This window comes from Schistocerca nitens, chromosome 3 (assembly GCF_023898315.1).
Source record: "Schistocerca nitens isolate TAMUIC-IGC-003100 chromosome 3, iqSchNite1.1, whole genome shotgun sequence".
In the NCBI taxonomy this organism is placed as follows: domain Eukaryota; kingdom Metazoa; phylum Arthropoda; class Insecta; order Orthoptera; family Acrididae; genus Schistocerca; species Schistocerca nitens.
This window is the reverse complement of record NC_064616.1, coordinates 507157589-507173784: the sequence shown is the minus strand read 5'-3', so window position 1 is coordinate 507173784 and position 16196 is coordinate 507157589. Positions and strand designations below refer to the sequence as shown.

The 16196-nt window shown below is 40.8% G+C and overlaps 1 protein-coding gene across 1 annotated transcript in view; it reads right to left on the bottom strand.

Annotated features, from left to right (window-relative positions):
• LOC126249306 (aquaporin AQPAe.a-like) overlaps positions 1–16196 on the bottom strand; it is a 142332-nt gene that overhangs the window by 7419 nt on the left and 118717 nt on the right. Inside the window, exon 8 of the mRNA XM_049950960.1 lies at positions 1366–1540. Coding sequence (XP_049806917.1) covers positions 1366–1540 — 175 coding nt within the window. The remainder of the gene's footprint in view (positions 1–1365; positions 1541–16196) is intronic.

Below are 16196 nucleotides of genomic sequence, written 5' to 3'. Positions count from 1 at the left end.
ACACAAATCGGTTATGCTGTCTTGAGGAACAACAACAGAATTAATTTGCAACACATTGTCTTGGATAGACAGGCCAAACAAGTCAAAACAGTCTAATCCGAAAATGTTTACACTGTCTGTAGCGCGGAGCACTGTGAATGAAACTGTTTTTGTATTGCCACGGAATGTGGCTGGCACGCTACATACACCTAACACAGGAATTTGTTCTCCACTATAAGTAGCCAAAGAATGTTTTGCCGCTGAAAGTTTAGGGCGGCCGATAGCCGCATACGTAGCACTATTTATGAGAGTCACAGACGCACCAGTGTCTAATTGAAAATTGAAGGTCTTATCCTGGATGCGTAGCTTCACAAATAGTTTATTACACTGTCTCTGGATCGGTGCAGTGGAGGCGGAAGACACAAAAGCAGCGCGTGTAGCGCGTGTTCGCTGCTTACGACAACTCGTGGGTTGGGCAGGTGGATCAACAACTCCCGCTTCACTTGCAGTCTGTACATTACTTTTTACAGCGTTTGAATTACGCCTGGGTCGCATAGCAGAGGGCTGGGTGGGTGGCTTATTGCGAACAAGTTTATTACCCACACGAACCGTGGAAGAGTCTTTAAACGCGACCTTCTGGGCGGGCTGGCTTTGAAGAACATGAATATCCATGGGCTGGGCAGCACTAGAATTGTTCTTACGTTTACGCAAACAAACAGTCTGGATGTGTCCTTTCCTTTGACAAAAGTGACAAACCGCGTTTCTTAACGGGCAACGTTCACGAGGATGAGCAAGAACACACTTAGGGCAAGACTTAACTATCATTTTGCACATGCGGCTGACGAATGTGTTTAACATGACGCGGCCGGCTAGTGTTTACAATCTGACTCTGCCGGTGGGGCCGCGGGCGTGACATAACTTGCTTAGCACAGGCAATTTGAGAAATACATGGCTGATCTAACTCACACTCAGCATAGTCAAAAGTATCTTGGGCTTCAATAATGTTCATCACAGTCTCTAATGACGGGTCAGGCAACTTTAAGATAGCAGCACGAATACGAGAATCTGCAATGTTTTGAGTAATAGCGTCCCGTAACATGACATCACTGTAGGAAGCTCCACACACACAATTAAATCGGCACTGACGGGTGAGGCCCCGTAAATCTGTTAACCACTGTTTATTAGATTGATGTGGCAGTTTCTTTAATCTGAAGAACTTGAATCTGGCTTCTGCCACATGAACTCGCGACTCGAAATACTCAGCAAGCTTGTTAACAACAACGTCATAGTCTAAAGCTTCTGGCTTGGATTCCGGGAACAACTTACAAAGTAGTCGATAGACTTCCACACCTGCAGTGGAAATTAAATAAAGCTGCCGCTCAGTACCCGTGATTTTGTAGACTGTCATGTGCGCCTGCAACTGCGCGAAATATTCTCGCCATTCTTCTCTTGATGCATCAAAATCACGGAAAGGTGGTGCTGCCTGTGCTTGTTCCTTTTGTGTTGGAGGATTAGCCGCTTGTTTGGCGATTGCTTCCACCAGACTTTGTATTTGCTGACTCTGTAACAAGATCAACTGTTGTAATTCGGCAGACATAGTGAACACAAATTAAACCAGCCCCCAAAATTTTATCGCTATAATTAGTATAACCAGAAACAAGTTGAACCAGCCCTGCACACGAGTTCGGAAGCCCTCGTCGCCAGTTTTGTGGCGGCGTTCGTAGCGACAAACAATTCGCTGTAGAAACGGCTTACGAAGTCACCGCCACACTTTTAATAGCGGGCCGACCGGTCCGCTGGAACAGTGAACAGAAAGATGAAAACCCAAACACTCTGATTAAATGAAAGTCAGTACTTATCTTTATTAACGAAGATACAGAAACACAGTAGTGAACTCCGTGTCTACAGAGATCTGTCTAGTTCGAGTCGGAGCGGCTAGGTCAGCGTCGGCTGACGACAAACAACAACTCTGCTGCGATGAACACACAAGTGACTAGCAAGTACACAATTCGGTGGCGAGTATACAACTGAGCGGCGAATACAGAACTGTCCTAGCGCTCGCGACTCCAGCGCTTAAGAAGCCAGAAGCCAGCGGTGGCGCGCGCAGACTTGCGGCGATTTCCTGTCTCGCTGGCGCTGCTTATGCGGACGGCGTCCGGACTTTGATGCTGCCAACCTTTTGGCAGCGGGTTCGGGTGGCATTACTGGCTAGGATATAACATAAATACTGACAAAGAGGTAGAGGGGCTGGCCAGTACTTACCTCAGCTCAGTACAGCCGATAGATACACAAAAAACAGAACCAAAAATTTTACGTTCCTAGCTTTCAAAACGAATGTTCCTTCATCAGAGAGGAGAGAGGGGAAAGAAAGGGAAGAAGGGAAAGTAGATTCAGTTACTCACAACCTAGGTTATGAAGCAACAGGGAAAGGAAAACAGGGAGGGTAGCAAGGATGGAGGCATGGTTGTCAGAGGGAAGCCAAAGATATTCTACTGTAAGTACTGTGCCAGCTTCAAACCAAAGAGGATGCATAGAGAAGTAAAGAGATATATAGTATAAAGATAAACACAACTATGTAGGATGAAAAGATGTGTGGAATGGCTAAAGAGGAAAGGGAAAGAGGAGAAGATTGAAGAGTAAATGGGAGTGAGGTTGTTTAACGTAGGTTCAGTCCAGGGGGATGGCGGGATGAAAGGATGTGTTGGAGTGCAAGTTCCCATCTCCGCAGTTCAGAGGGACTGGTGTTTGGTGGGAGAAGCCAAATGGCACATACAGTGTAGCAGGTTCCTAGGTCACTAGAATTATGTTGGAGGGCATGCTCCGCTACTGGGTATTGGACATCTCCTAGGCGGACAGTTCGTCTGTGTCCGTTCATGCGCTCAGCCAGTTTAGTTGTCATACCGATGTAAAAGGCTGTGCAGTGCAGGCATGTCAGTTGATAAATGACATGTGTAGTTTCACACGTGGCCCTGCCTTGAATTGTGTATGTTTTACCAGTAGCGGGACTGGAGTAGGTGGTTGGGGGGGGGGATGCATGGGGTATGTTTTGCAGCGGGGTCGGTTACAGGGGTAAGGAACCACTGGGTAGAGAAGGTAGTCTGGGAATATTGTAGGGTTTAACAAGGATGTTACGGAGGTTAGGGGGGCGACAAAAGGCAACTCTGGGTGGTGTGGGGAGAATTTTGTCAAGGGATGATCTCATTTCAGGGGTTGACTTGAGAAACTCGTATCCCTGGCGGAGTAATTTGTTGATGTTTTTGAGGCCAGGATAATATTGGGTGACAAGGGGGATGCTTAGCCCTTACCCAACTTGTCCTGAATCTCTACACTACTTCATGTAACCACCACTCCCAACAGCTCCTATCTCTCTTCAAAGTCCTCCACCTCTCAAACCCTTGCTTGGAGAACACACTCAGGAACATCATCCTAGAAGCCAGCTGCAAACTTGAGTTCCATGCCACACACCACCTGAAAAAACTGTCCACAGTGCTAGTGCAACACCTAAGAAGTGGGGTCCCTCTCCCTATCTCTCACAAAAAACCAACCACAACAGAACCTTCAACAAATCCCCCTCATAGCCAACAAACCTAGCCTAGCCACCCTACTCAATCTCCCCATCCCAGCACATACCCCACACAGACCAAATCTCAACTATAACCACAGTCAAATGCCACATATCACCAATCCCAATTCAGTTCTAAACCTCTCATCCAGATCCCTCTCTTCTCCAGAGACATCTGTTCTATCAAAAGGCTTAACCTTTATCGCCACGCCTAAATTCAACCACACTGCCCTGGTTAAAGATCTCCTCTCATTCACCCGGAACCTCAACTTGAAATATCACTTCACTACCCAAACACAGCCCCCAAATACTAGACCCAGTGTTGAACCCTGTATAGAACAGTTCCGACCGCCTTCTCAAAGGGATCCTCCTCCCCTCCCCCAAAACCATCCCTTGCAGACATTTCAGGACTTCCTCACATCCAGTTTTGCCTCCCAGTCCTTCTTGAAGAACATCCCGATATCCCCCAACATCACCCCAGCTGAATCCTGTGCCATTAAGGAGCTGAAAATAGACCGCTCTATTGTCATCCTCCCCGCGGATAAAGGCTCCACAACTGTCGTACTTGACCATGTGGAGTATGTGGCAGAAGGACTGCGTCAACTCTCTGACACCTCAACCTACAAAGCTGTTACCCAGGATCCCATTCCGTCCATCCAGACTGAGCTGCAGAAAATCCTAAAAATCCAAGGTCCCTCACAAGGCCTCACAACGGCTTCCATAGACTTACTCACTCCACCTGAGCCACGTACCCCTACCTTCTACCTATTACCCAAAATCCACAAAGAGAACCATCCTGGCCGTCTCATTGTGGCAGGCTTCAAAGCCCCAACAGAACATATCTCAGCTCTGGTAGACCAACACCTCCAACCTATCACCCACAGACTCCCATCCTACATCAAAGACACAAACCACTTCCTAGAATGCCTCAAATCCATTCCCACTCATCTCCCACCTGAAACCTTTCTTGTCACCATAGATGCTACATCCCTTTACACAAACATCCCACATACCCATGGTCTCTATGCCCTTGAGCACTACCTCTCCCAACGCCCACCCGAAGATCTTCCAAAAACCTCGTACCTTATCACACTTACCAACTCCATCCTCACCCATAATTACTTCACTTTTGAAGGCCAGACCTACAAACAAATCCAGGGAACGGCCATGGGAACCAGGATGGCTCCATCCTATGCCAACCTCTTCATGGGCCGCATGGAGGAGGCTTTCCTAAAGACCTAACAGCTGCTTCCCCTGGCCTGGTATAGGTTTATAGATGACATCTTTGTGGTCTGGACTCATGGTGAAGAAACACTCCTCAATTTCCTCCGTAACCTCAACTCCTTTTCGAATCTGAATTTCACCTGACCCTTCTCCAAAACCCAAGCCACCTTCCTGGATGTTGACCTTCATCTTGTTGAAGCTCACATCCACACCTCTGTCCATATCAAACCCACAAACAAACAACAGTACCTTCACTTTGATAGCTGCCATCCATTCCACATCAAACGCTCCCTTCCCTACAGCCTAGGTATTCGTGGCAAACGTATCTGCTCCAGTGACGAATCCCTCAACAATTACACCAATAACCTAACCAGTGCTTTCCTCTGCCGCAACTATCCTGCAGACCTTCTCCACAAACAGATCTCCCGAGCAATACATTCCTCCCCGTCCAACAACAATGTTCCTATCCCCAGACCACACAGAAGCATCCCCCTTGTCACCCAATATTATCCTGGCCTCGAAAACATCAACAAATTACTCCGCCAGGGATATGACTTTCTCAAGTCAACCCCTGAAATGAGATCATCCCTTGACAAAATTCTCCCCACACCACCAAGAGTTGCCTTTCGTTGCCCCCCTAACCTCCGTAACATCCTTGTTAAACCCTACAATATTCCCAGACTACCTTCTCTACCCAGCAGTTCCTACCCCTGTAACCGACCCCGCTCCAAAACCTGCCCCATGCATCCCCCCACAACCACCTACTCCAGTCCCGCTACTGGTAAAACATACACAATTCAAAGCAGGGCCATCTGTGAAACTACACATGTCATTTATCAACTGACATACCTGCACTGCACAGCCTTTTACATCGGTATGACAACTAAACTGGCTGAGCGCATGAACGGACACAGACGAACTGTCCGCCTAGGAGATGTCCAATATCCAGTAGTGGAGCATGCCCTCCAACATAATTCTAGTGACCTAGGAACCTGCTACACTGTATGTGCCATTTGGCTTCTCCCACCAAACACCAGTCCCTCTGAACTGCGGAGATGGGAACTTGCACTTCAACACATCCTTTCATCCCGCCATCCCCCTGGACTGAACCTACGTTAAACAACCTCACTCCCATTTACTCTGCAATCTTCTCCTCTTTCCCTTTCCTCTTTAGCCATTCATGCATCTTTTCATCCTACATAGTTGTGTTTATCTTTATACTATATATCTCTTTACTTCTGTATGCATCCTCTTTGGTTTGAAGCTGGCACAGTACTTACAGTAGAATATCTCTGGCTTCCCTCTGACAACCATGCCTCCATCCTTGCTACCCTCCCTGTTTTCCTTTCCCTGTTGCTTCATAATCTGGGTTGTGAGTAACTGAATCTACTTTCCCTTCTTCCCTTTCTTTCCCCTCTCTCCTCCCTGATGAAGGAACATTTGTTCCGAAAGCTAGGAACGTAAAAGTTTTGGTTCTGTTTTTTGTGTATCTATCGGCTGTACTAAGCTGAGGTAAGTACTGGCCAGCCTCTCTATCTCTTTGTTAGTATTTGTTTCATATCTTTATATGAGATTTTCCATTAATCATTCAAACAAATGATTGAACAGGTCAAAAGATATTTGAAAAATGTTTTCTTTCCCAGCAAAAGAAATATCTGTGTTATTGTTAAATTCTTGTGGAGGTCAATGTGAAAAAACTATTGAGAGCATTGCAGCTGAGGACGAGGAACTTGTTCATCTGGTTATCCCAAAGGGCTCAATAGCCCAGGTACAGTCATTGGATGTATACAGCTTTCAATGATGGAAGAACTTTGTGTGAAGACTTTCAGATTTACTTCTTTTGAATGGTTATGATGTCAATCTCCACTTGAGAAGCAACATAATCAAGCTGCAGACATTAGTACATAATCAGTTCTCTTTGCCAAGGCTTACAAACATACTGAAATTAGGATATTTAGAAGGTCACCTGTGACAATTTAAAATCTTGATGAATTTTGTTTTATATTGTCTTGCATATCATGTATATTACATGAGGAAATTTCGTTAATTTTAAGTGAATGGCATAAAAAAGTTACATTTTAAGCGTTTCCTTACAGATTATCATTATTGTGATTACTGACCTTCATAATAATGAGTTACTTATTACTTTCAGTTAACAAAATACACATATGTGAAATTACAGAATAAATAACAGCAATGAATGTTTAGGTATTTTAATTAGCTTTGTTGAAAATAATCCAACAACACATTGTGAACAGCTTATTTTCCAAAAACAGTATTTCAGGAACCAGTTTCATTACACAGGGATGTACATGGCTTAAAAGCTTCTTTTATTTATGTTGTAACAAAAGTTCTCATTTTTCTAAACCTACAAATGAAGGTGGGATATTTTGCAAAAATTGTGATTATACATTTTTCAAGAACACTAATTACATATCAACTTTTGTATGAAAAACATTTTTTATATATCATCATTTAGAAGATATTCCCTCTAAACCTAAAATGCCAAACTGTCTTTTGGGGTGTTTTTTACTCCTTATATATTACACTAGGCTCAATAAAAAACATTTATTGCATTATTTTGCACCTTCTACACACCCACCAACTTTTGTGAAGATCATTTATTGACGTTTTGAAAAGTCTCCTTGTAAGTTCCTCACATAGTTCAGCTATTTTCATATGAGCACAAAACCATGAATAAAACTGTCTTGGTAATAATACAAATAGTGATATGTATGCTGAAAATATCTAGCACAGGAATGTCATGCCCACCATACCCAGAACACGTTACTTGTGACTTTCATAACTCACCTAACAATTCATAACTGCTTGTATTCAACAGTTCCTGATGCAACAGTGTTCATCTACATACATATTTTGAGATTGGTAATCTGCGCAACTGGGCTTTGAAGAAATTGCATTGATATTCACCTACTGAAGCTTTTGAGAATGTTCACAGGATGTCTTAGCATGCTCACCATATACAAAATTTTAATAACTGCAATGTGATTTAAGACTCCTGCAACAATGATAGTCTGACAGGGAGGGGGGGGGGGGGGGGGGGATATTCATACAAACAGACTGAAGTTATCTCTAAACTTTTTTGGTTAAATCAGTGGTGTGAGTCTGGTGATGGACAAAAATACCCACTTAGAAGCTTATGTCCAGATTTAAAACTGAGTATTGCCCAAACAATCTAATATGAGCTTCAATTTCTATTTTGGTCAATTTATGTTCCTTGTGTACTGAAAACTAGCCAGCCGGCCGCAGTGGTCTAGCAGTTCTAGGCGCTCAGTCGGGAACCGAGAGACCGCTGAGGTCGCAGGTTCGAATCCTGCCTCAGGCATGGATGTGTGTGATGTCCTTAGGTTAGTTAGGTTTAAGTAGTTCTAAGTTCTAGGGGACTTATGACCACAGATGTTGAGTCCCATAGTGCTCAGAGCCATTTGAAAACTAGCTTTGTTTCCCATTAGCCTACCCTTTTATTATACAGTTGGATTTACAGAAAAAGTCTCTATATTTGGTATTATGTGGGCTCTTCTACTTTTTAAGAGTACTGCAACCTTTGGGACTTTGTTGTGAATGCTTCACATAGATCATTAAGATATTAATAGTCTCACATATGAGGAAATTTCACTGTATTTTAGACTAATATATAAGAGAGCCAGAAATAAGACAAAAATTGAATATTTTGGGAAACTGTTAAAAAACATGAACTGCTGAGATGTTTACAATGCTTATGTACTGCCTGAGAACTACAACAAATTTTAATCTTATGTGAAAACTGATTTAACTTATAGCAATAGAGTTAAGACTGAACAAAAATGGAAGCAAATAGATTACACAAGACACAAAAATATATTTCAGCAGAAAAAGGAAAATATATCTGACAGTTGATACTATAGCTCTGCAGTACAAGTTGTACCACAAAATACTGGAAGACATAATCCAGACCTCAAAGCAAAGGGCTTATGACAGAAGGAAAACCACATAAGACCACTAAATAATGACCAATTACAATATAGTGAAGGACAAAATTATTAAAGTCAGAGATGTAAAAGAGTAGGTAGCATTGACAGGAAATGATTCACAGATAAAACCTGTGTGTGATGAGATGAAGCCCTTAACAGGCATTTTATGTGATGCATTGATGGGATGTGGTTGTCAGGCTCACTAAATCCTGCCCTGGTGTACCTTTACAAGTAACTTCAGTAAGAAGAATACTAGTCTCATTACATCAAAAAATTAATGTCTACTATAATGTTTTTTAAACAAAAAAAATTTACTTTCGCTGGTGCCTCTAACTTCATCAGTAATGCTGTGTGAATGGAAAAAGCTATAATATTTATCAAAGTGGCAACATAAGTTCATATAAATCACATTAAAATAACTATGTTTTTTGGAATACATTGGTTGCTTATTCTGTCCACCTTCTCCAACCCCCTCTCTGTGTCCTTCTTCTCTGCCCTTCTCTGTCCCTCACTTCTACATCTGTATCTACATACATACTTCTCAAGTGTGTGGTGGAGGGTATGTTGTACCGCTACTAGTCATTTCCTTTCCTTTTCCACTCGCAAACAGAGCAATGAAAAAACTACTGTCTGTATGGCTCTATATGAGGCCTAATTTCTCTTACTTCACGTCTGTGGTCCTTATGAAAAATGTACATTGGTGCAGTAGGACCATTCTGCAGTCAACTTCAAATACCAGTTCTCTATATTTTTTTCAATAGCATTCCTTGGAAAGAACATCACCTTCCCTCCAGGGATTCCTATTTGAGTTTCCAAAGCATACTTATGTGTTAATTGAACCTGTTGGTAACATATCTAGGAGCCTGACACTGAATTGTTTTGATGTTCTCCTTTAATTCAACCTGGTGGGGATCCCAAACACTTGAGCAGTATTCAAGAATGGTTTGCACTAGTGTGCCACATGAGGTCTCCTTTACGAATGAACAACCATTTCTTAAAACTCTCCCAGTAAACTGAAGTTCACCATTTGCATTCACTCTTCAAGCATGTCATATCCCTTTGCAACATAACGCCTAGAGATAAATCAACCTGACTGTGTCAAATAACACACTATTAATTCTGTATTCAAACATTGTTGCTAATTATGATGATGATGATGATGATGATGATGATGATGATGATGATGATGATGATGTTGATGTCTTCAGTCTGAAGACTGATTTGATGCAGTTTTCCCTGCTACTCTATCCTGTGTGAGCCTCTTCATCTTTGAATAACTACTTCAACCCACATCCTTATGCATCTACTTGCTGTATTCATCTCTTGGTGTTGTTCTGATTTTTACTCCCCACACTAAACTGGTGAGCCCCTGGAGTATCAGAATGTATCCTATCAATTGAATCCTTATTTTAGTCAAATTGTGCCACAGATTTCTTGTCTCCCAATTCTATTCATTACTCACTTATTACTTACATTATCTAACCACCTCATCTCCAACACTCTTCTGTAGTGCCACATTTCAAAAGCTTCTATTCCATTTTTGTCTAAACTGTTTGTCATCCATGTTTCACTTCCATACATGGCTATGCCTGAGCCAAATATCTTCAGAAAAGATTTCCTGACACTTAAATCTATATTCAGTGTTAAAAAATTTATCTCATTCAGAAAGGCTTTTCTTGCTGTTGCCAGTCTACATTTTACATCCTCTCTACATTGGCCATCATCAGTTATTTTGCAGCCCAAAACTTCTAAAGTCATCTTCTACTTTAAGTGTCTAAGTTCCTAATCTAATTCTCTTAACATCACCTGGCTTAACTCAACTACATGCCATTTTCCTTGTTTTGCTTTTATTGATATTTGTCTCATATCCTTTCGAGACACTGTCCACTACATTCAACTGCTCTTCCAGGTCCTTTGCTGTTTCTGACACAAACTTCGAAGCTTTTATGTCTTCTCCTTGGGCTATAATTCCCACTCCAAATATTTATTTCGTTTTCTATACTGCTTGTTCAGTGTACTGATTCAGTGACTGGGAAAAGGCTACAATCCTGTTTCACTCCCTTCTCAACCTCTGCTTGTCTTTCATGCCCTTGGTTTCTGTACAAGTTGTAAATAGTCTTTTGTTCCCTGTATTTTATCCTTCTGCCTTCATAATTTCAATGAGAATATTCCAGTCAACATTATCAAGAGCTTTCTGTAAGTCCACAAATGCTAGAAACTTAGGTTTCCCTTTCCTTAACCTATCTTATAAGATAAGTCATAAGCTCCATAGTGCCTCATGTATTCCTACATTTTTATGGAACCCAAGCTGATTGACCCTGGGGTTGGCTTCTACTACTTTTTCCATTCTTCTGTAAAGAATTTCTGTTAGTATTTTGCAAGCATGACTTATTAAACTCATAGTTTGGTAATTTTCACTCTTATCAGCAACTTCCTGCTTTGGAATTGGAATTATTACATTCTTATTTAAGTTTGAGGTATTTTGCCTGTCTCATACATCTTGGACATCAGATGGAAGAGTTTTGTCATGGGTGGCTCTTCCAAGGCTGTCAGTGGTTCTGAGAAAATATTGACTACTCTCAGTGTCTTGTTTCAACTTACATATTCCAGAGCTCTGTCAGATTCTTCTCACAGTATCATATCTGCTACCTCATCTTCATTACATCCAGTTCCCTTTCAATAATACTGCCTTCAAGTTCATCTCCCTTGTGTAGATCTTTTACATACTCATTCCAGATTAGATTAGATTAGTTTTTTGTTCCATAGATCCGTGCTGAGGAGATCCTCGTGGATGTGGAACATGTCATTTTTTTTAAATAAAAAGCTGAAATAACAATACTAATAGTATGAATATATATACAATACATCATGCGTTTCTATTAAAAAATTCGTCAGTGGAGTAGAAGAAGTTGGCCACTAGTAAGTCTTTCAGTCTCCTTTTAGACTGATCTTTATTTGTAACTAAATTTTTTATGTTTGCTGGCAAATTACTGAAGATGAGTGTTCCTGAGTAGTGGACCCCCTTTTGAACTAAAGTAAGTGCTTTTAAGTCCTTGTGCAGATCATTTTTGTTCCTGGTATTGTATGTATGAACTGAGCTGTTTGTTGGAAAAAGAGATATATTATTTAGGACAAATTTCATTAAGGAGTAAATATACTGAGAGACAGTAGTTAGTATACCCAGTTCTTTGAAGAGGTTTCTACAGGACATCCGTGAATTTACTCCACAAATAATATGTATTACATGCTTTTGGACTCTGAAAACTTTTGTTTGACTTGAAGAGTTACACCAAAATATCTATCACCTTTCCCTTATTTGCTTAGAACTCATTCTCCATCTGAGTTCTTGATATTCATGCAACTGCTTCTCTTTTCAAAAACACCTCTTTAATTTTCCTGTAGTTGGTATCTATCTTTCCCCTAGTGAAATATGCTTCTAAATCAGTATATTTGTCCTCTAGCCATTCCTGCTTAGCCATTTTGCACTTCCTGTCATCACGCATTTTAAACACTTGTATTTCTTTTTGCGTACTTCATGTGCTGCATTTTTATATTTTCTCCTTTCATAAAATAAATTGAATATCTCTTTTGTTATCCAAAGATTTATACTAGGCCTTGTCTTTTTCTCTATTTGATCCTCTGCTACCTTCACTATTTTATCTCTTAAAGCTACCCATTCATTTTCTACTGTATTCCTTTCCAAGTGTCCTAGTTAACCATTGCCTATTGCTCCCTCCGAAACCCTCAGAAACCTTTGGTTCTTTCAATTCATCCAGGTCCCATCTCCTTAATTTCCTACCTTTTTCCAATTTTTTCAGTTATAATCTACAGTTCATAACCCATACATTGTGGTCAGAGTCAACATCTGACCCTGGAAATGTCTTACAATTCAAAATCTGATTCCTAAATCTCTGCCTTATCAATATGTAATCAATTTGAAACCTTCCAGTGTCTTCAGGTCTCTTCCATATGCAGAACTTCCTTTTATGATTCTTAAACCAAGTGTTAGCAATGATTAAATTATGCTCAGTGCAAAATTCTACCAGGCAACTTCCTCTCTCATCCCCTTCCCTGAATCCATACTCACTCACTATTTTTCCTTCTCTTTCTTTTCCTACTTTTGAATTTGAGTACCACATCACAATGAAATTTTCATCTCCCTTAACAATCTGAATGATTTCATTTATCTCATTATAAATTTCTTCAAACTCTTGATCATCTATGAAGATAATTGGTATGTAAACTTGTACTGCTGTGGGCTTTCTCATTCATTATCAAACCCGCTCCTGCATCACCCCTATTTGATTTTGTATTATAATCCTGTATTCACCTGAGCAGATGAACTGTTTCTCCTGACACCGAACTTCACTAGTTCCCACTATATCTAACTACAACTTATCCATTTCCATTTTTAAATTTTCTAACCAACCTGCCCAACTAAGGGATCTAACATCATGATCCAATCTGTGGAACACCAGTTTTGTTTCTCTTGATAATGACATCCTCCTGAAAATGCTCCACTTGGAGATCCAAATGGGGGACTATTTTACCTCTTGAATATTTTACCTGAGAGGACACCATCATCATTTAACCATACAGAAGAGCTGCACACCCTCAGGAATAATTACGGCTGTAGTTTACCCTTGCTTTCAGCTGTTCACAGTACCAGCACAGCAAGGCTGTTTTGGTTGATGTTAAGAGGCCAGATCAGTCAATAATCCAGACTGTAGCCCCTGCAACTACTGGAAGAGCTGCTGCCCCTCGTCAGGAACACACATTTGTCTGGCCTCTCAACAGATACCACTCTGCTATGGTTGCACCTATGGTACAGCTATCTGTATCACTGAAGCATGCAAGCCACCCTACCGACAGCAAGGTCCTTGGTTTTTCCTACTCATCTGCATGAACTTACGTTTTCCTACATTTATAGCTCACTACCATTCAACACACTAACTAGAAATTTTGTCTAAGTCATCTTGTATACTTCTACAGTCGCTCAATATGACACCTTCCCATACACCACAGCATCATCTGCAAACAGCCACAGATTGCCACTGACCCTTTCTGGCAGATCATTTTCCTAAATTTAAGAATAATAGCAGTCCTATCACACCTCACTAGGGTATTCCTGACAATACCCTTGGTCTCTGATGAACACTAGCTTTTATGGACAAAATACTGTGTCGTGTTAGTTAACAAGTCTTCTAGCCAATCACAATACCAGGGGACACATTTCCCCTGGTCATTCTTGACAATGCCCTTGTCTGTGACGAATGCTTGCCATTGAGGACAACATACTGGGTCCTATTACTTAAGAAGTCATTGAGCCACTCACACATCTGGAAAACTATTCCATAGGCCTATACTTTCTTAACAGTGTGCAGTAGAATACTGTGTGAAACACTGTTTAGAAATCTAGAAATATGAAATCCACCTGTTAGCCCTCCATCCATAGTTTGCAGGATATCATGTAAGAAAAGGACAAGCTGAGTGTCATGCAAGTGATGCTTTCTAAAACCATGCTGATTTGTGGACAGAAGCTTCCATGTCTCAAGGAAATTCATTATACTGTCTGTCCATCTCCCCTTCCTTCCCTCCCTTTCACTGTCAATCTCCTGTTTATTTCATTCCTCTATCCATCTGTTCCTTCTCCCCTTCTGTTCTTTCCCCCTCTCCCTCTGTCCATGTCCTCCTTCTGTCCTCTTTCTATGTTCGTTTCTTCCTCCCCATCTCTCTATGTGCATCTCCTCCACCTCCCTCTCTCTATGTGCATCTTTGCCTTTTCTCCTGTCTCTCTCTCTCTCTGCCAATGTCCTCCTCCCATTTCCATCTCCTCCTGCCCCCTACATTTATGTCCATCTCCTCCACATGCCACCCTCTTTGTATCCATCTCCTCTTCCCACTCCCTCTATCTGTACATCTCCTCATCTATCATCTCTCTGTTACAATGAACCAAGATTCACTGCAACATCTATCCAGTAACATTTACCTCATTTTCAGCTACAGATTATGAGGTTCTTGCTTCCCAAATGTTTACAATATATACTGGTGCATTTTCTGAACCTTTTACCTTCAGAAATTTGCACACAACATAATAATAACTTTGCATATTTCTGTGTATTGATATTGTGCTACAAAAATTAGTTATCCTATAGATTTCAATTTACATGAGTTATCAAAAACACCATGTGTTTCATATATTTGCCAGAATATTATTCACATAATTTTTCCAAAAATTTATTTATTCAATAAACAGAAACAACTGTTATGTTTCAAAATCATATCTAAGTTTTCATAAATACATCCACATGGTAGAAAAAGCGAAGCACGAGGGTCACTCCAAAAGAAATGCACACTTTTTTTTTTTTAATCCATCTTTTATTTTACACGTCTGAAAGTTTTACAGTGTGTAGATACATCCTTAGGAACAATATCTTCATTTCTCCACATAATTTCCATCCCTCTCAACTGACTTACGCCACCTTGGAACCAGCGCCTGTATACCCGCTCGGTAAAATTCTGGAACAACCTGTTGGAGCCACTGTTTCGCAGAGTGCACAAGGGAGTCATCATCTTCAAACCTTGTTCCAGGAAGAGAGTCTTTCAGTTTCCCAAAGAGATGATAGTCACATGGAGCCAGGTCAGGACTGTAAGGTGGGTGTTTCAGTGTTGTCCATCCAAGTTTTGTGATTGCTTACATGGTTTTTTGACTGACATGTGGCTATGGATTGTCGTGCAACAGCAAAACATCCTGCTTTTGCCAATGTGGTCAAACACGACTCAATAAAACTTGAAGTTTCTTAAGTGTTGTCACATATGCATCAGAATTTATGGTGATTCCACTTGGCATGATGTCCACAAGCTAGAGTCCTTTGGAATCGAAAAACACCGTATCCATAACTTTTCCAGCAGAAAGTGTGGTTTTGAATTTTTTTTTCTTGGGTACAGGTTGAACTAAGTTCGAAAACACGTGGGAAGGTTGTATCTACACACTGTAAAACTTTCACACATGCAGAATGAAAGCTGTATTTTTACAAAAATAGTGTGCATTTCTTTTGGAGTGACCCTCGTATTTATTGTCTTACATACAAAACATACTTAAAAATTTCAAAGAATGCCTTTCATAATTATGTAAAACAATCTATGTTACTAATTTTATCCTTAGATATTTGCAAAGTTCATAAGATGTAACTTTGATTAAATGATTCACTATTGAAAAACAGAAAACCAATACAAATATTAATCTGAACCATTACTGCTTCTAGAACTTTCCAAAAGACCATGTTCTGATATATAGAAATAAAATCTGTGCCAATTCAGTCAGTTGGTTTACAGTTATTTTTCAGTGGACATCTAGCATGTAACTTGTGCATGAAGCACTTGTTCTTTATCTCAGTCAGTAGCAACATGTATGTGGAAATTGTGTTGATATGTGTACTGTGTAAAACATGTTTATCATG